The sequence below is a fragment of the Aythya marila genome (genome assembly GCF_965140915.1).
Source record: "Aythya marila genome assembly, chromosome: 6".
Classification (NCBI taxonomy): Eukaryota; Metazoa; Chordata; class Aves; order Anseriformes; family Anatidae; genus Aythya; species Aythya marila.
The window spans coordinates 10,654,205-10,673,580 of NC_139047.1; the positions used below are offsets into that span (position 1 = coordinate 10,654,205).

Below are 19,376 nucleotides of genomic sequence, written 5' to 3' on the forward strand. Positions count from 1 at the left end.
ATGTATTTTGTGCCTTAGCTGCTCGGCACAGCAAGATGATCAACCCCCAGTCCTGCATCACTCCCGCTGTGACACTGGTCAGAGAGACGACAGCCTGGGTGCACATGGCAGTAGGTCTGTTAACCTGTGTTTTGCTTCACACACCTCTTCTGACGCTGCTGCCATGAGAGTAAAATAAGGATCAGGTAAAGGATTCCCTGCAGATGCCCCTGCATTCCCCAAGTATCACACAAGAGCATGATATTTATGGGTAAGACCATCAGCACAGGAACAAGTGGCTCAAAAAGTGGCTTCTTTCCCTGCTCCATTTGCAAACTCACCGACAGTTTTTCAGAGCACTCTTGAATATGCTTGTACGACCCAACACAACGGTTTACATACGGCATTAGGTACTGCTAACCAAGGAGGATATCCCAGCAACACATTCATTCAGCTCCACAGCTCTGCTCACCTTCATTCACACTAGCAGTGAGTGATGAGTAACATTTATTTCAGAGATGGTTGTATTTTTATTCATAAAACACAATGTGCTGCTTCTGGGGAGAAACCAGACCCCAGTAAGGAAAGCACAAAACCAACAGCTCAGTTGGTTCCAATTCCAGTTGGCTGGAACAGGGGAAATAAATTCAGTATTTTGGATAAATAAAAACAAAAAACATGGCTTATAGAAACAAGCCCACGCCCCTTTGCTAGGTAAGCTTGGGAGTGAGGTGGGGTGGAAGTCACGAGCACAGCCCTTGCAGGAGAGGGACAGCGTGGCCAACTTGCCCAGAAGTCGGGTCCCATTGCATACATCACAGTAATAATGTCTCAAGCCTTGGGACAGCTGCACTCTGAAGTTTCAACTCATGGTAACTTGTGAAAAGTTGTTTTGGGTTTCCCTCCCCATCCAGGTGGGTTTATCCAGAGAAGCACCCACCCAAAGAGCTTAAAAAGGTTCCTGGTCAGCAACAGAGGAGCTCATTCATATCAGTAGATGTTTTACATTCATATATCAATCAGTGCTAAGCAGAGAGTACGTCAATCTCCTTAATGTCACAGATACACTCCTTATGGCCAGAAATATCCTATTTACTTAATTCATCTTTATTCTACATGGCACTCTGAAAGTTAACTGCAACAAGATGAAAAACCTGCATTTCTTAACTTAGCAAGAGACAGGCTCAAGATTAAGGAGGACTGGACAAGATGAAAGAAACCCAGTTTAGGTGAAAAATATGTTTGTGAGAGGAAAACTTGAATATTACCTGAAAGCAGTCAAGTATTCTGTATCTCCCATTGGTGGATCAAGGCCACCAGTAAAGGCCATGTTAACATTGAAACCAACTCCTGCTCCTGTGCCAACCTGAAAAAGGGAAATGGTACTTAGTTATACATACAGAGACAGCGAACTCTGGCAACACCTCTCTGCTCTCTCAGGATTTTTCCAGTTGAATATGGATTTTGATTCAATAGCTCAGTGGCAGCCAGGTTAATTTTTCTCTCTAGAGTGACCCAGTCCCCAGACAAGAGTAAAAATAAAGCTCCTCCTTGCTCACAAATGCTATGATGCTTATGGGAGCTGTAGGCAGGCTGTGTTTGACTGCTGCTCACCCAAAAAACACCTCACCAATAAGTGGGTCCTTTTGTAGGAGAGCACATTACATGCAATACCTTCCCTTAATTTGTTTTCAGTTATATTCAGAAACACAGTTTTGTATTTTATTGTAGTTGCAACTGGGAGGAAAAAACATAGTTTTAATCAGAGCGAGCTCCCCCTCTACTGGGGAAAAATATGATTCACAAAGAAGAGATTTCCACTGCTCGAGGGACACGTGGGTGCTAAATGTAAGTAAATCCCTATCCTTGCTTGTATTGCAAATGCCCTCACCCTCCCATCCACTGCAAGTAAGCGAAACAAGTGAGAACTGAGAAATAAAACAAGGGTTTCCAGTAACTCATTTGCTGAGAAGCAAGCCATGCTTTCCCCATTCATTTTGAACCTTAAAAGCCTGCATTCAGGCAGGTCTCTGAATACAGAAAAAAAATAATAATAATTGAATACGAATTCTGGTATACAATACACAGCCAGATAATTAAGCTAAAAAAAGCTGCAGAGCTTTTATTTCACATTCTTTGTATCATTGCAAATAGTGCTGGTAGAAAAACACAGGGGGTACATCCATCCAAGGTGGGTTACTTATCCCTTTTAAATTTAATTTATTTTGTATTTTTTTGTTGTACTCAGTCTGGAATGGCATGTCTAAAAATTACGAGGAATCGTAAATACAGAGCAGGTATAGAATTTCCTATATATGTATATATATATACAGTGTTTCCTTACAATACTAGGTATTTTGTAAACGAGATCATTAGATTATTAATTTAAAGAGTCAGCAGAAAAAAAGTAGGTCTCAGGCCTTCGTGCATCCTGAAGCAGAAATTAAGCCTGATGCAATGAGCTGCTGCTATTCCCCGAACAGTAGCGCACAAACAGGGTAATGAAGGAGTATCGCGTTACGTTCCAGTTTCTTTAGAAACCTAAATGGAAACATCGATGTTCGCTGAACGGGAACATGTAAAACTGACAGGGTAAGAATTCTAGGAGTTTTCAGATGTAATCTAGAATGCCTCAGAGGACGCAGGACTAGCATTTCATAGAATTTCCCTCTGATAAGTCAGATATGAAGGATGATAACAGAACACTCCTTAGGCATGACTGATTTCAAATCCAAAATTACACCAAAACTACAGCTCAGAAGAGCATCCTGTACCGTACAGGGCAGGGAAGGTTTCATTGATTCTATCATTCAAATCATGATTGTGTCTGTGCTGCCCACTTGCAGCATCCTTTAGCATTTTTAGCTTTTGTCTCACTACCCAGGGATGCTGAACGGGAGAGTGAAACATAGGGAAGGTGTCCCTGGGTCTGGGTCTTCAGATGCTGTGTGCTGGCCCCGAATCCCTGAAGGATGATACTTCCAGCTAGTCCAGAGGGAAGGGAAGGAGGTGATGGATGCAGGAGCGTCCATCTGGAGGAGAAAGAGCTGCCCAGCCCTTCTGCAGCAGCCAGCGGCCATTAGGGGGAAGGCTGGAAAAATAGATGAAGCCCTGTTCCTTGTAGAAGAAAATGCTGTCTGGGACAGCTGGCACAGGGCTCTGGAACAGGTTGTCCCACCAGGACTGCACAGCCTAATTGCACTCACTCACTTGTTTGCCAAGGCACGCGCTCTCCTGCCAGCTCTCGGAGCAGGACACGATGCCCACGGCTGTTAGGACTTGGACAGGAGCACAGCAACCACAAAGGCCTGGGCAAGGCGCTCCCAATCAAGCGCTAACGAGCACAGGGGTGGGAGCAGCGGCAGGAGCTGCCCTCCAGCCCTACCCCAAGATTTTTGGGGGCACCTGGCTGACAACCCCGAGCAGATCCTAACAGACGCGGGTGGGGGCTACGCAGATCCATGCTCTTACCTCGTCGGGAGCACCACTGCCGGGAAAGAAGTTCCCATCATCATAGCGATGTAGTGAAATATAAAGAACATTAGGGTCATTGTAGAAAGCTTGCTGAGTACCGTTCCCGTGGTGTACATCCTTCGGGGACAGAGAGTGCATTATATGAGGGAGGTTAGCGCCTTAGTAAGAATGCAGATTAAAGCCATCAACGTGGGATTTGTAGGGGATTTTCTTTGGTGTTGAGCTTCATTTTTGGTGCTGATCTAATTGAAGCAGTTTATTGCAAATGAGAGTAACCTGTTTGGCACAGCTGGCTTCAGGTTACGCTTCCCATTTAACACGCAAAATAAATGAAAATAAACACAATTTCAAACATTTACCAAAACTAAAACCAGGACCAATTTACTTGGATTGAGAGAACTGGATTCATACCTAGTCTTGAGGGACGTTGGGGATGGAAAGGCTGTATTAGTTGCCCTAAATTTGCATTTTTAATCAGTCTGCAGGGTGACCAGTGATAGGAAGTGCCCTGCAAAGTTATCAGGTCTGGCCCAGTGATGTTAAATGACACAAACCTGTTGACCAGACCCTCTGCTGCATTGCTACTTGGTGCAGAAATGCAGCCCATAGCAGGATGGGTTTGCAAAATGCTCCTGTTTGTGACATGAAAAACAGTTGGTGGGTCCATCCGGTAAAACAAAAAGACAAATATATCCATTTTAACTTGTGGGTCTTGCCCACAGGAGATTTGTTGCAATCTAATCAAAAGTCTTGGCTGATACCCAGGAACTCAGATGTCTTTACAGCCACATAAATACATTTTTAAATCAATAAAATGTATCTGCCACGTTTTTAAATCTATACATCACCATAGCAAAATCACAAACAAGCTCTTTCTCAATTCCACTGCACTGTCTGCAGAATATTTCACTGTCTTGATCCAATTTAGGGAACACTTCTGACTGCCAGCCCACACGCACGGAGGCTGTGTTGGCCCCGAGGCAGGACACTGAGACCATCCAGACCACCGGTCCAGCCATGCCCGACAGCCCATATCCCTCTCGGCAACCAGTCCTCACATCTTGAAAAGAAAGCTGGGATGGATCGCAGCAGTTAAGGCCAAAAACCATCCCTAAAAAAATAAACCATCGCAGTTTGCAGTTACCCATCCTTGAGATTGCATTATGGGCTTGTTTTACATTAATTACAATTTTATTCTGAAAACCATGGACCTTTTAAATAGGCATTTCTTTTACTGAAACATTAAAAAAATACCAACCTACCAAACAGATTTTGGGTTACAGACCACAAACAACATTTTTTCACTGACTTACAAAGTCTGGGCTGGCCCCACAAGAAATTAAAAATAATAATATATATATTTTTTTTTATTTTCCACCTGCTCTCCTGAAGGGTAAGAACCAGTGTTTACTCACCCAGTCCACTATTAGGATTTTGCTAACGTTCAGTCTTTGCTGGAGCAGCTTGGCTGCAATTGCCACGGAGTTAAAATAGCAGAAGCCCCTGAAGGTGATGAGAAGGGGGAGAAAAGAGGAAAATGAGAGGTGTTAAATATAGGTCTCCCTGGTCCCAATGCATCTATAATCTGAGACATAACACAGTAGGAAGAAATTTCTTCTGCTTTCACTCTGCTTTCCTCTCTGGAAGATGCATGTGTGCTCAATTAGGAACACAAAACAGCCAGGCGGCAGCAGGTGTCTCCTGATCTCTCAGGAGGTGCTCTCCCAGCCCCGCTGCAACGAGATGCTGCTCGTTGCCAGCTGCCCACAGGTGACCCTCAAACCTTGGGTGTGAGAGGTGGGGACCAGAGCAGATGGGCTGAGGACATGGCAGGGAGGAAAAAGAAAGGAAGAGTAGGACTGGAGCACTGAGATGCTACGTGCATTGGCTGGGAGGGAGCAGACGTGCTCTTGGAGGCCTCAGAATACTATGCTGAAGCACCTAGGGCATGAAACCAGATACAGGAGTGCAACATGAAGTATGCAAAGCCCTAACACCAGCCCTGCTGTATGAAGCACATGCAAGATGCCTGATTGCAGCTCGTGCTTCATGAAGCCTTCCTGCTCTGCCACCTTGCAGTCAGAGCTGTGGTGCCAGGACACAAGTGTGTTTGCTGGGCTATTAATTGCGTATCCTTGCTTTCCTCACATGGGGTGAGCCATCAGCATTTAGCTTAAAACAATTCACAGGAGTAAATGAAAGCATCAGTGCTTTTCCAAAGCATGGCTGTAATGCTGATTCTTGCTAAAAAATTAGCCACCCCAAACCACAAAGTGAGATTTTGCCCTCTTCCAGAGGAGCTTTGAATGGCATGCTGTTTTACGTATCAATAAGCAAGAAATTCTGCAACAGTAACCTAACAAAAAGCCTTTCTAATTCCAGCTGTAGGTCACACAACAGGCAAACACTGAAGCGAGGTAATAAAGCCCATACGTATACTTACATGGGTGTGCTTTCTTCTGCATGGTGACCTGGAGGCCGAACAACAGCAAATCCGTTCTGCACACAGAAATAAGAAAAGAAAGAAATGAGACAGGTTGGAAAGTTTATCTCACGTGGATGGGTGCAGAGGTCATGGCCAGAAGCGCTAGTTTTGCTTTGGAATCAGTTATTCTCGATGGTTTCCTCACAAGAGCATAGCAGTGGATGATGCTCTCCCTTGTTCTGGGGTGGGAAGAAATCCATGTGAATTTTATGGAAACTGGCTGGTACAGCTTTTCCTTCCACTCAGGAAAAAAGAAATAAATGATGCATGAGGTCACTGAACTGGCTGGCCCAGCTGAAGGCAACAAAAAGACTCTCGAATAACACCGGAATAGTGATTTCGCTTGCTGTTCTGGTTTCTTTCTCCCTTTTAATCAGTGCATAAGAACATTCACCAGGAGTCTGTTGTTCACTTGCTGATATCCTCAAAGATTTTTATGACTGAAGCCAGATGGTGCCATTAAAATGAAGCTAACTGGACCTCCTGCACTACACAGCCGTGAGCTGAGCCCTGTTGATCCTGTACACAGCCCATTCCAAAGCAAAACATTATTTTCATACCAACCTTCAGTTCTCCCGTGGCTACTTTGAAAACAAGCTCGATGACACAGCCCACGGCCAGGCGAGCAGCACCGGATGAGTGGACTTCGTTCCAAATCGTGTCGCTGTCGACCTGATCGAGACGCAGAGGAGCCACGGTTAGAGGCAGTGAGGATGGCCAGGAAACGGAGACTCATGTTTTATATGAGAGTTATTCAAATGTATTGAATGTGTGAATTTGCAGAACTGATCTCAGCAGCAGCGGGGCAGTGCCATGGTGGCTGGCTGCACAAGGACAGTCGTGACACCACCGACGGCTGTCCCAACAAAAGACACTCCAGAGATGACCATTTGCTACAGCTCTGCAATGCTGACGGGTCAGGGCTCTAACTCAGAGGCAAATTCAGCATCTCAAGCAATGTAAACCTGCAGGTGTCTCCCACTTCTAATACCACCACATCAGCACTTCTCCGCGATTGCTGGAAGAAACCGAACCCAGAGCCAAAAAGAGGTATAGAAAATCATTCAACAACCCTAAGAAAAGAAGAACACAATGAGAACACAGGACGTAAGAAAAGCCTGCCCAGCCTACGCCCGCCAGCATCTGCTGGGGTAAGGTTCTGCTGACACTGCCTTCCCCAGGGAAGCACATCAAGCCTCTCTCATCAAAAATAACAGACCTTCAGTGCCTAGGTGCTGACTACAGACATCCAGTTCAACGCTAACTATCTGACAGCACCAGCATCTTCTGTAGTTTCTCCCCGAAAACGTGCCAACAGGTCAAGGGCAAGGCATTCCTCAGGCACTCTCCGTGCCGATGTTCCACAGGATCATGTTCTAATTCAAACAAAAAGTGAGGAGCGCTGGCTTTTACCACATTCGTCCCAACAACGGCACAAAGGCAGGATCGGCCTGCAGACACACGATGAAAATGCCTGCTCAGTTTTTACTACAATTCAGCTGGAAGCTGCCGAGAGGAGGAGGGGGAAGGACGGCTCCGGGGCCTGCTTCCAGCAGGGGCACCGCTGGGAACGTGGCTCTGGATCTCCTCCCCAGCACCCCGGCCTGTTGGCGCGCCGCGATGAAAGCAAAGCTTGTTTTCTTCTTGCCAGTCACAGCCTTTGCAAAATCCAGACTACTGGGACGGTCCCACGTCAGGATAGCTCTGCTGTACGTTTACCCTATCCACAATAGGATGGACATCCTATCCATCACAGGGTAAATGCAACATTTCTCAGTGTGAAAAATCACCAGCTATTTTTCACATATGACTCTCCGTCGAGCGTATTTATGGAAACAATGGCAAAGGAGAAGGAGAGAAACGGGTTATTTGTTTTGTCTGGCATCCAATCTGCTTACTAAGCTGCGGGGAGATGCAAGTCACCCCGTATGACACTGAGCCACCTCCTTCACGGCTGTGCTAAAGCCAGTGGAAATTGTTCCAGCCCTCTTATCGGGGATGGTTTCTGGCACCATCTGCCCTGAGGACGGTTTTGAAGTCACAGTAAAATATGAAAGCATTAGGAGAATACAAAAAAAAAAAAACATCTCTGAGGTGATGTTGCCAATACATGCACTGTCACAGACTCTGGGGAGAGCTACTGCATTGATGGAAAACCCCTATGGTACCTCTGTGGTGCCAGGGCTCTCCTCAGCCCCCATAAATTTGGGCAGTAACATGGGAACAAAAGTACAACAGGGTTTGAGTTATATACAATGCTGCTGGGAGCTGGGAGCTTGCCTGAAGAAGACAGGACTGGTCTGACCATGTCCCTTCAAAAGCCCCTGCCAGGGTGGGAAAAGAAACCTCTTCTCCTCCCTACTGACCAGCAGGCTACTGTAGTGCTCTGCGAGGGTCTGTCTCCAGGCTCCTCATCAGCAGTCCCGTGAAAATAGTAAGAGACAGTCAAGTTACTTTGCAATTAGGATGCCTCCACTGTGCTCCCTTGGGAGATCCAGCAGCCTGCCTTCTCACATCCTCTCCTCCCATTGTCTGTGAGTGGGAGATACGCACAGCTTAAGCAACAGAGAATGCTGGCTTTGCTCTTACTAAGAAAACGACAGACCTCGTGCCTGTAATATTAATTCTGGCTCCTGGTATCTCAGATAAGGACAAGGTTGGTAGGACTCTGCTGCCTCACTTCTGCAGGGGGTGGCTCCCATGTTTCTTACCTGCAGGCTCCACTCGAGGGAGATACAGCTGCACTGCTTAGTCTGGACTGAGCAAATCTAACGTGTCTGTCTTCGTATTGAAAGAAAATGATTCAAGACACTAACAGCTAAGAGGTGCTTTCTCTCTCTTTGCCCCATCACAGTAAGTACCAGGCCCCCTCCATGGATGCAGAATTGCAGAGGGCCACGTTTATTCATCGTAAAGGCATCAGAGAAATAAAAACACTGAAAAGCAGAATTCACATGTCCTTTGCACGGCTTTACCTAAGGACCCTCGGACCCCCTCAGATGTCCGTTTGTGCCAGCCTTCCCCACAAACCATGCAGAAGTCACTGGTGTTCGAGCCAAGCACCGCTAAGTTCAGGCCCTTTGATGCCTGCAGAAACCAGGCTCGCATTGGCAGCACTTCAAGAACAAGGAGGGCAAGACAGAGCGGTTTTGGAGAGTTCTTATTTCTGCAGAAAGAAATTAGGTACTCAGAGAAAGTATTCCACCTGTGGTTTAGAAGCCAGCCTCCAGGACTCTGCCATGCCTCCCCCGCTCAGCTACCAAGCAGGAGGACTGGATCAAGAGATGCCCCTTCCTGCAGCAAGTTCTCCACTGCCCCATCCCACGTGCACACATCTCCAAGATAAGGATTTAACACCCAGCCACCTTCCCCAGAACGGATGTCTGGAGACTGCTGGGCCCGAATCCAAGGCAGCACTTCATCATCTGTTTGACTGCAAGTGTTTGAACAGTCCCACTGAAGTCATCAGCGCTCTGCGGCAGAGGGGCGTAGACTCTGCCATGGTGGAAAATGTTATTAATGTGGCCCTGAGCTGGACTGCTCGCCGGCTCTGGAGCTGCTGCTGTTTGGTGCTCGGGCTGCTGTTGACCCCTCCATCATTCCTGAATTCTGAAGTTCATTACAGGGAGACGCTATTTGGCTTTCCCTGCCTGCGAGTCCTTTGATGTAGCTGCCATCACAGGAGTTGTTGCTGGGACAGCACATCAAGCCTTACCATCTGGAAGGACTTTACGGAGAGAGGAAGCATATTTCTTGCCTCTCGTTGATCCAAGAGCGCGTATTTCTCTTTTTCTCCCCTGAACCGGAGGATACAACTGCGTCAGAGATACCGAGTCTTCCACATCTGCTGCTGTTGAGTGGATGAGCACACTTATCTCCTTGAGAATAATGTTAGAGCCTTGCTTATTCCAACAAAGGAGCTGCTGTTTCTGCTACATGGGCTCTTAGCAGAACTGAGGACTTTCAGAGGTGGAGAGAACAAATTCAGTTCCTGGGTCCTGCTGCAGACCCCTAAACACTTGCATGTATGCTTATTAGAAAATGATGAGGGAAGGTCCATCTGAGAGAGGCCTTCCTCTCCTAAAAGGAATGTCTAAGATGTTTCTGGGTGAAACCTGAAAGAACTTGTCCTTCCTCTAAACATGAAGTCTTTATTAATACACACGATGAGGCTCCTACTTGTACCTAACTATATGCTGACAGGCAACCATTTCAAAACGAAATGAGGACAGTCTTAAAAAAAATTTCAATATTTTAATCTTTTCTGTAGCCGAAGAGCCATGCAGATAACAGATTAAACACAGGGACAGGCAGAGACAAGTGACTCTGCAAAGTGAAGGGGAACAAAGGAGTTCTGCCCTTCTCTCATCACAGCTCATCATAGCACTTCAGTGACTGCAGCACACACCAACTGTCTGTACCCAACCACATCTCCTTAAGCACTGACTAAAATGCTCACCTATTTTTTCCTTCTAAGACCTGCTAGGAAGTATCTTCTCATTTACATTCCATGGAAGTCACTTTTGTTGTCTGTGCTTTGCAGTATGCTCACACAGGCAAAGATATTTTACACAGTCTAATCAGGACCTTACAATCAAAAATAGAAGAACAGATTCTGGAAAAGATCAAAAAAAAAAAAAAAGAATCACTAGATTTCTTTTTCTAAGAATGAAAAAAAGAAAATATTATATGTGAAAACAAAACAAAAAAAAGAATTAAAAATACTAGCTATCATAAAATCAAGTCTTTGAGTGTTTCGAAGTATTTGGCTGCAAGCGTGCTGGAAATATTTTGTGGATTCTCAATGCTCAAACTCATTTCTCTAAAATCTTCTTCTAATTATCCTGGATTACGTAACGCCCCGGTGCATGTAAATCACAGATTAAAAAAAGCGTGTGCGCTGCAGAGAAGTGAAGGTAATGTCGCTAAGTAAAAATAGTGCATGCTGTACTTGCAGATGTTGCTAAAGATCAGTGGGAATAAATTACAGTTGTTTAAATCAGAGCTCACATCTGTTGATATAAGTGCTTCTGTGCTTTCTTCCTTTTCTGCTGCGCTCAGGATGTGTGCAGGTGGGAGGAGGTTTGCTAGCGTCAGCTACGATGAATTGAAGGCTCCTCGTATAAAACAAACCAGTGAGGAAAAAAAAAACCAAGACTTTCCAACCACTAGGGAACAAATATACTTTTTTCTCACTGATTTTGAGACATTGTGACCTCGTTTTTAAAGAGAGATTGAAAGGTGTTATGTGATTAACTGGTTTTCTCTAAGCTTTTTCCTGCTCCTTCAAACTTCTGTTGTGACACTCACCAGTATAAAGAACTCAAGGAAATTCAAACATTCCCTGATCATTTAAAACAGAACAGGAAGATCTACCAGCTCTTTATGGGCTTCCCCCCACCAAATAGTTCTACATCTCCTTTCAGACCCATTTATTCTTTTAGCCTACATGGTAACTCCTGGGCAAAAGAATTGTGCTGTTTGTGTACAGAAAAAGGACTTGGCTTCAAGCTTTCCATCCCATAAAACCATTTGACATCCTCAGCTCAGCAGTCATTCAGCTTTCACCTGCCCCAGTCCAGGTCTCCTTCCTGCCCACTGGCATTATTTTGCATCCAGCAACACTGAATTTCGTGTACTACTTTACTATTTAGTCCCTTGTTATCATGACACCAACAGTATTTCTCTCCAAATATCTTTTGTCTTGACGCCCCTGAATAAACCCCATACCTGCAGCAAAGTACATTACAGCCCATCCCAGCTTTGCAGCATTTCCATGAATACACAGACCTGTGGAGGGCTGTAATTCCCACCAGCGTTTCCCATCTTCTAACCAGTGATGCAACCAAAAGAGGACTGGTTCCAACTCATTCTACAGTAGCCTCATTTTTTGGAAAACTTCTTTTTTTCTTTATGGCATCATGTTTGCCCCATGGCAAGCATTTGCCAGACCAGCATTGTGTTCCCTGAGTAAAACCCTCCTTCCAAAGCAGTCGGACAACTGGAAAGCTGCCTGGTGTCTTGTTGAGCCTAAGGCAAAAACCCATGACTTATCCACAAGTCTGTACTTATTATTAAGTGACAAAATCAGAGAAGACTAAACTGCTGAGAAAAATCCCTGCTCTTTCAAATCTGGGCTACAAAACATCACCTCTACATAGCCCAGCAGATGTCCCACAGGCGCTTGGATCACCTCGTGCACCTCATGTTCCTTCACCAGTGAAACCAGTACGAAGCGAGTGGAGTCCATACAAACTTCTAACCCTACCAGGGCTGACTTGCCTCCATCTTCTAACTCAAAAGTCAAAGATAAAGCAAAGACAGATGACTGCTCAGCAACAAGTAATGCTCTGCCATCCTGGTGATCTAGTGCAAGGGAGAGTGTAAACACAGCTCTAATGCTCCTCATCTGTCAAAAGAGCTCTGCAGACACCTTGCAGCCTACGTGATGGCCAGCCAAACAACAGCAGAACCCTAAAGCTCTCTTGCTAGAACAATTTAAAATAATTTAATTACACCATAATAAGCACTCAATCTCCCAGCAGTCTTCACATGCTGAAACTCCTCAGACTTAAATTACACTTCCTCTCTCATTGAAATTCTTCATAACTGATGCTTTACCCAAGGCCCTCATGTTTTAAAAACTTTTTTTTTTCCCTCTGATTTCTTCAAAAAATATTATATGCATCTGAAAAATGCCTTGTCATCCCCTTTGGTGGAGAAAATAATTTGGTTTTCATCTGCTACTGAAAGGCGTGCTCTGTGGCCCCAGCTAAAATCCCACTGTAGGGCTTCTTCCAGCTTTTTCCCATAGCAAATCAAATCAAGAGCAACTTGTCTCACAGAACTGGCATGCTCACAAAGACTACAGCTTTCCCTGTATTTCTTCAATAAACACACAACACTGCAAACCAGCTTTCTTGACAAATCTCACACTTCCAAAGACAGTAGAGAGCAGGCTTGAAAGGGCTACGCTTAAACCCATCCAGAGCACACACAAGCGTGTAACGCTTGATATGCCAGAGCCTATCATTCTGGACCATGGCCCCATTTTCCCTACAAATATATGGCTGCAGTGTACATACTAATTAGAAACGCATCCCAAAAGCAGTGACGAATGTGTTTTCCTGCATCAGACATGAAAGCAGAAGCACACGAATAGCTGGCACTATATTCCAATGGAAAGGGGGAACAAAAACCAAGGAAAACAACCAAAATCCATTTTTATGAAAAATTTGGCTAACATGTTGTTGATTACTAATAAATTACTCCTTTTAAAAAGCTTTGCTGATAAAACATGAAAATATCTGCTGGGATTACTACAGCACTGCAGAAATGTTGGCAACTGTTTTATTTCGTATTTAAGGGTCTGTGGAGACAACTGAGCAGCGACTTAACTGCACTCGCTATCTTTATTACGAGCGTATCAGTAATACCAGCACTGTGGCGTTTCCTGCCCTGATTTAGGATTTAATGCAAGACTTCTGGGACTGCACTGGGCTCAGGCACTGTCTCTACTTGTTACCATTCAGTCTTCATTTGCAAATGATAATTTTTGCTTTGAATGGCATGCCTGACTGCAGGGCAGAGTAAATCCAAACCTTTTAAACTCTAGCCAAAAATTTGCCATGAATTAGGAGACTGCAGCATATTTACAATACAAAATAAAATATCTCTACGAGTGCTCAGTGGTGGCGGTATGAATAAACGCCGATTATTCTTTTTTTGACGGGATAATTTTCAAAGCAGCGATTTTGCAAAGACTCAGGAAGAAAACAATTTTGTTTCATTTCCATAACAGAATCCAGACCTCTAGATTCAACCTCACGAGCTACAATTATGCATAAGAACTACCACTGTGAATTTTCAAACACAATGCCTTTTATTGTCTCTTCTCATTCTTTTCCCTTCCTGTTCTCCGAGAGTTTCTGTAGTGTCACCCTACATAGAAACTTTGGAGCAGAAAGTCTGACTTGAAAGGAAAACTTTCAAGTTTTCAGGCTTAAAAATAAATAAAAAAGTAAAAAACAAACCACAACAAACAAACAAAAAATGCAACCCAAACCTTCAACACAAGGTATTTGAATGGTATTTGTTTTTGCAGCCTTATGGGAACAAACAAAAAAGCCTTTTCTACTATATGAAATCTCGACAGATGAAAACTAATGTTGGGCTTTTTCATGATGGATGGACAGATATTTTAGTCACCTCTTTCAGAATTCAGGCATGACTGTCCTAGAGCTCAAGAAATGAAAGATGTCAAATACCAAAGACTGCAATTCCCTCACGCTGTGTAACCTGCAAGACTTTTCATTCTAGGACAATAATAGAGCCCAGACACAAATACAATAACTTACTATTTACAGGAACTTCCCCAAAATTGTCCTTCAGTATCACTATTTTATTAATATATTTTCCACCTGCACTAGGAGGCATGCAGGCAGCTCTGAAGTGCAAATACTGAAGATGAAACACCTACACAGCACGAGCAGCACGAAAAGCACATCTTGCTTTCTGTGCAGTTGCAGCGCATTTTTGGATTCAAGGCTGCTTTAGAATTCAGTAACCTCTCGTCCATTAAACATCAGTGCCTGAAATGAGGTTTCTCATCCCAAAAGCCAAGAGACGAAACATGCCTATGAATGTCCCACACGCTTCAGTGCTCCAAAATAGTTTAAAATCTTCATGCTGCTTTTGAAGAAAGGCACGTGAGGCTGTCACTGCTACCCTGCACCCCAGGCAGACCCTGTTTATGGATAACATCTGGTTGCAATTACCTACTTGATGGAATGCAAAGCAACAATTTTTGTTACCGATGGGACTCAGAGAACAAACAGGACATTATTTACACATTAAAGAGAGTACTCACCCCAACACCACCACAAGGAAGCCTGACAAACATCGACGTTAGAGAACCTGCAGGAAAAAAAAAAAGGGTATCCACTAAGTCAAAAAGTCAAAGTTTACCAGATTTTGGTCCAATTTTATGGCAATGCTGAAAACTTTCTTAACACAGTAACAGACCGTGGTTTTCTAGCAATTTTCAGAAAACACAGTCAATACTGTTATATTACAATGCAGAGATAAACAATATACGCACTTGGATGTGTTCAAAAGCCTCTCCAACATAAAAGCCTTCCATAAATCACTTATTTTTATGCAAGCGTTCTGTGCTGTCCTACATTTCAGGCAATCATGCTGACTATAAATGATTGAGACGCTACCAACAACTGCTCAGCATGTCTGAGATGAACATTTTAACTGCTTTCAACTGAAAGCGGATGGGAAATCATAAAAACACCCTAATTATCAGTCATCTGCACAGACGCTAAAAGATTTTGGAGCACATTAGCTTCATAAAAGACGAAGACAAAAAATAAACCGGTGGCAAGCAAACAGAACGTGTTTTGACTGAAAGAGCAAAACCAACATTAAGAATTTGGGGAAAATGGAGAAAAAACATCTGTAAGACCAATTTTGCTACTGTAAGGACTGTAACATCACTTCCTCAGCTTGTACATCAGCAATATTATTACCCATTCAAAATTCTGCAGGTTTATAAACCATACAATTTATAAAAGAATGAGTGCTCTCATATGCACCACCACTCCCCTATGTGCATGTCTTGTAAGTAAGTGTGTCTATGCACAACAGGTAAATGGGGAGAAGGAAATAGACGCATGCAGGCACCGTAAAGATCTGTGGTACATTGCCTGAGATTCATTTGCTTGATATCTATTTAAAACCAATGAAAGCTAACAGTTAAATAAACTGTTTGTTTGTTTTGTTTGTTTGTTTGTTTTTCAACCAAACCAGGTTCCTGCTCTGGTCGTGTCTCTATTGAAAGAACAAATTCCCTCCAGTGCTAACGACCATCTTTGCAGAGCATGAAGTAGCCGTGATGTGACACATGGTACCGAGGACCAGGCTGGTGTCAAATGCATAGCAGACATACGTTACCCCTTTGACTGAAAGCAGAGTTAATGCATCTGTACTATTAATCTGAGCGCACAGTGAGATTCGCTCGGTGATTAGATCCACATGAAAACTCTTAGATCATCCTGCCTTAGACCTCCTGTCACATCTTTCACTGCTAATCCACCTATTATTTCAATATTTATCTTCTTGACAACAATTTGATTGCTACCCACAAATTAAAAGCAGCCTCATTTGCCTGCATTTAAACTTGTTCAGCTGGTTCCAAAGCTTCTCACTGTCAAATGGGAGAGAGATTCATATTCCTCGTCTTGAGACTTTCAAGGGCCTTAGCAACATTTCAAGGGGCAAAGTTATGCAACCTGCCTTGAAAGCCACCACCTTTGAGCTCTCCCGATAAAACACAGCAAAGCAGATCTCTGCAATGCTCAGGCTCCTCTGGGGAAGGTAACTTCAACATCAGCAGTGGACGTCCACTGCAGCACGGCAGCTCTCCTGTGCTGGTGAAGGAGGGCACTTGTTGAGAAAGGAGTAAAGCTCAGAACTAATAGACTACGGGACAACTGCAGAAGTAATCAGCAGAGCCATGGTATCCAAATGCATTGAGGTCTGCTCACAGTTCTGAAAAATCAGAGCTATTTGCCCCCTTCCCACATTCTCTTAAAGAACTGTCAGATGAAGCAACATCCCTGTCATCATTTGCAGAAGCTTAAAAAAAAATATCCTCGTTTTCATCTCTCGGCTTTACAAGTTTTTCCTTTTAGGCTGAGATTTCTCATGCTTTTTCTTGCTCATAGACATATCAAAGGCAAAGAGTTTACATGGAGCCAGTTATCCTATTGCAGTCGTACACATGTCAAGACACTCAGGTCTAACCAACTCACATTTGCATATGTGAGCCTCACGCAAAGCTTTGGTCTCAGACTTCAAACCTGCCATACATTTAGCCCACAAATATATTTAAAAGAACCCCACAAAGCTGTTTTGTAAATATAAAAGCCTTTTAAACTTTCAACAAGAGAGGATAGCTGAAGAAGGGGCTGCTTACAGGCTTGTTCACCTCTACGCACAAACAAATATGCACACCAAGGCTTTTCAGGGAGGCTTTCCCAGCACATCAGAGGGTGTTATCCTCACTCAAATCCAGCATTATGGAAGCCATCAAGCTAAGAAACTGTGTTGCTTTTTTTTGGGACAGCATTGCCTTTCCTGCCCTGCTCCCAAAGGAGAGCTTCTACCTGGATACTACACAAATTTCCCCTCCAGGCTCACTCCTCTTGCCATCTCAGCTCTCTGCACTGTCCCTCCGGATGCTGGGCGTTGAGTTGTCACCTCGTGTTCTCCTGCCTGGCAGGATAACTGGCAGCCAGGCTGAGAGGCAAAGACGTTTGCTCTTGCCCTGAGCAAAACCTGGGAATCGCAAAATCCCGTGCTAAACAAGCAATCTGTTTTTTTGCCCAAATACACCCGTGGAACTATTGATGCAGACTATGCCATGACTTAAACGGGTACAGCAAAATATTTCAAGAGGATCTGACACTGGAATGAGCAAGGAGCACTCGGTGCTACCACAGCCCAGCCTACCAGTGTACCTGGCAAGGGGTTTCGAATGCCTGGCTATCAATTGCCCCTAAAGGAGCAGGGTTAGGATGGCCCAGAGCCCCCTGGTCCCATGTAGGCGATGACAACTGTCAGAGTCAAGGTCCAAACCCCATCTGATCCTGGCTGGTGAAGCCACCAGCTCAGGTGCTGGAGGACTGCCCGCCTCCCACCACAGGGAATCCGATCCAGAGTGGATGGCTGGGGACAGATCCTCATCTTCAGCGCCACACTTCAAGAAATTGCAGTGAAATCAGTCAGAGTGAAGGTGGTGTAACTGCAAATAAGGAGCCGTCCCAGATTTACTGGGGAAGATTTACACCTTGTTTCTTTGGACTGGTGGATACGACTTAACTCAAGGCGAGAGTTTTACACTACCAAGGATATGACATCGTAAATTTTTAAAACTGTACATGCTAATTGCACTATCATTCAGCCAGAGATGTCTACTTTTCATTTCTCTGGGTTTTAAAGAGGTGGTAACTTAGCTAAAAATATAGTGCTAATTATATGTTTGAACAACTGGCTAATAGCTTTCCTCTTCGGGGTTCTCATGTACGTACTTAATATGTGCAAAAATCTTTCCAGCTCTTTTGCCACAACCATTGCAATATGCAGACCATCAAGTTAATCCTCTTTTTATATCATTCAAAGTAGAGCTAATCCCCAAAATAAACTTTCTAAACTTCTAGAATTCTCTTTTTGCTGATGCCCACAAGAGAACTTCCCCAGTTGCCCCACTGGCCTATGATCTACTGCTGTAAAAAGGTAAAACTAAAAGGAGAAGTCATCTCCCTGACAGGAAGGTGCTAAAATCAATGTGATATGATTATTTGGCTTCTATGGGTGGAGTTGGTTATCTGAACAACCATCTCCCTAGATACTCTGCAGGGAAAAAGTCGATATTCTACAGCAGATGCAGCCCTGGTTTAGGGAAGATCCAGTCCCCAGTAAAAGGGATAAACAATCTTGTTCAAAATTAAACAAAATGTAGGACTATCTAAGAGGCCCCTGCATCTTTCTTGTGGATTATCCATACAAACCTGACAGCTATTTGTTGATGTTTATGCAGCTGGTTGGTGCTGCAGATCTAGGTCCTTAGCAGGGAGTTCCAGTTCCTACCAAGCAAAGGAGAACTTTCTAACATGCAGAGCAGTGTCCAAGGATACAATAAACTCTAAATTATCTTTCCTCCTCAGAGAGGGTTATTTTAGATTTTGAAGGCATCAGTGCAAGGAAGTTGTAGCTATCTAAGGTTCAGAGATCACCTGTGGATGGGAAATGCAATCTTGCACTACCCAAGTCAATGCTAAAAGTTGCAGAGGGAAGAATTGTCATGGGAAATGCCTACAGCTGAGGCTGGTAGGACCCCGACATGCCCATCTTTCACACCACCAATGCTAAATGATTGCCAGTTGGGGCTGTGGACAGTAGCCTGAATGCTGGAGGTCAGGAAGGGGAGCCCTCCCCACAGCCAACAATACCTAGAAGTTTCTTGCTGTCCAGTTTCTGTCTGTTCAGAGGGTTTGTGCCGTACAGCAGCGTATGGGCTTCCGAGTGAACTGTCTGCAGCTCTTCTAGAGTTGCTTTTCTTCCACGAATACACTGAAAGAGGAAAGAAAAGGGGTGATGAAATCCCTGCTTAAATGCTCAACTCATTACTGAACTTTTTTCTTTTTCTTTTTTCTTTAACTTAGCAAGCCGTAAAGACAGCAAGTAATAAATCTAAACCTGGTTCTCACGTGAAAAAATCTTTTGTAAAGTTGATTTTGGTTTAATCCCTTATTCAAAATACTACCCTAACAGAAAAAGTCATATTTGGATTTTTATTTTTTTATGTTTGTTTTAAAAATATTTACCATAGTGTTTGATAAGCTACAAAAGGACTGCTCAACTACCAATT

At 44.0% G+C, this 19,376-nt stretch overlaps 1 protein-coding gene across 8 annotated transcripts in view; it reads right to left on the reverse strand.

Annotated features, from left to right (window-relative positions):
* The window catches only part of HDAC4 (histone deacetylase 4), a 233,773-nt gene that overhangs the window by 23,298 nt on the left and 191,099 nt on the right, over nucleotides 1-19,376 (reverse strand). For all 8 annotated transcript variants that reach the window (XM_082763106.1, XM_082763107.1, XM_082763108.1 and 5 more), the window contains 7 exons: nucleotides 18,958-19,078; nucleotides 14,808-14,854; nucleotides 6,503-6,610; nucleotides 5,897-5,952; nucleotides 4,869-4,956; nucleotides 3,451-3,570; nucleotides 1,248-1,345 (listed from right to left, as the gene is read on the reverse strand). In XM_082763106.1, coding sequence (XP_082619232.1) covers nucleotides 1,248-1,345; nucleotides 3,451-3,570; nucleotides 4,869-4,956; nucleotides 5,897-5,952; nucleotides 6,503-6,610; nucleotides 14,808-14,854; nucleotides 18,958-19,078 — 638 coding nt within the window. The remainder of the gene's footprint in view (nucleotides 1-1,247; nucleotides 1,346-3,450; nucleotides 3,571-4,868; nucleotides 4,957-5,896; nucleotides 5,953-6,502; nucleotides 6,611-14,807; nucleotides 14,855-18,957; nucleotides 19,079-19,376) is intronic.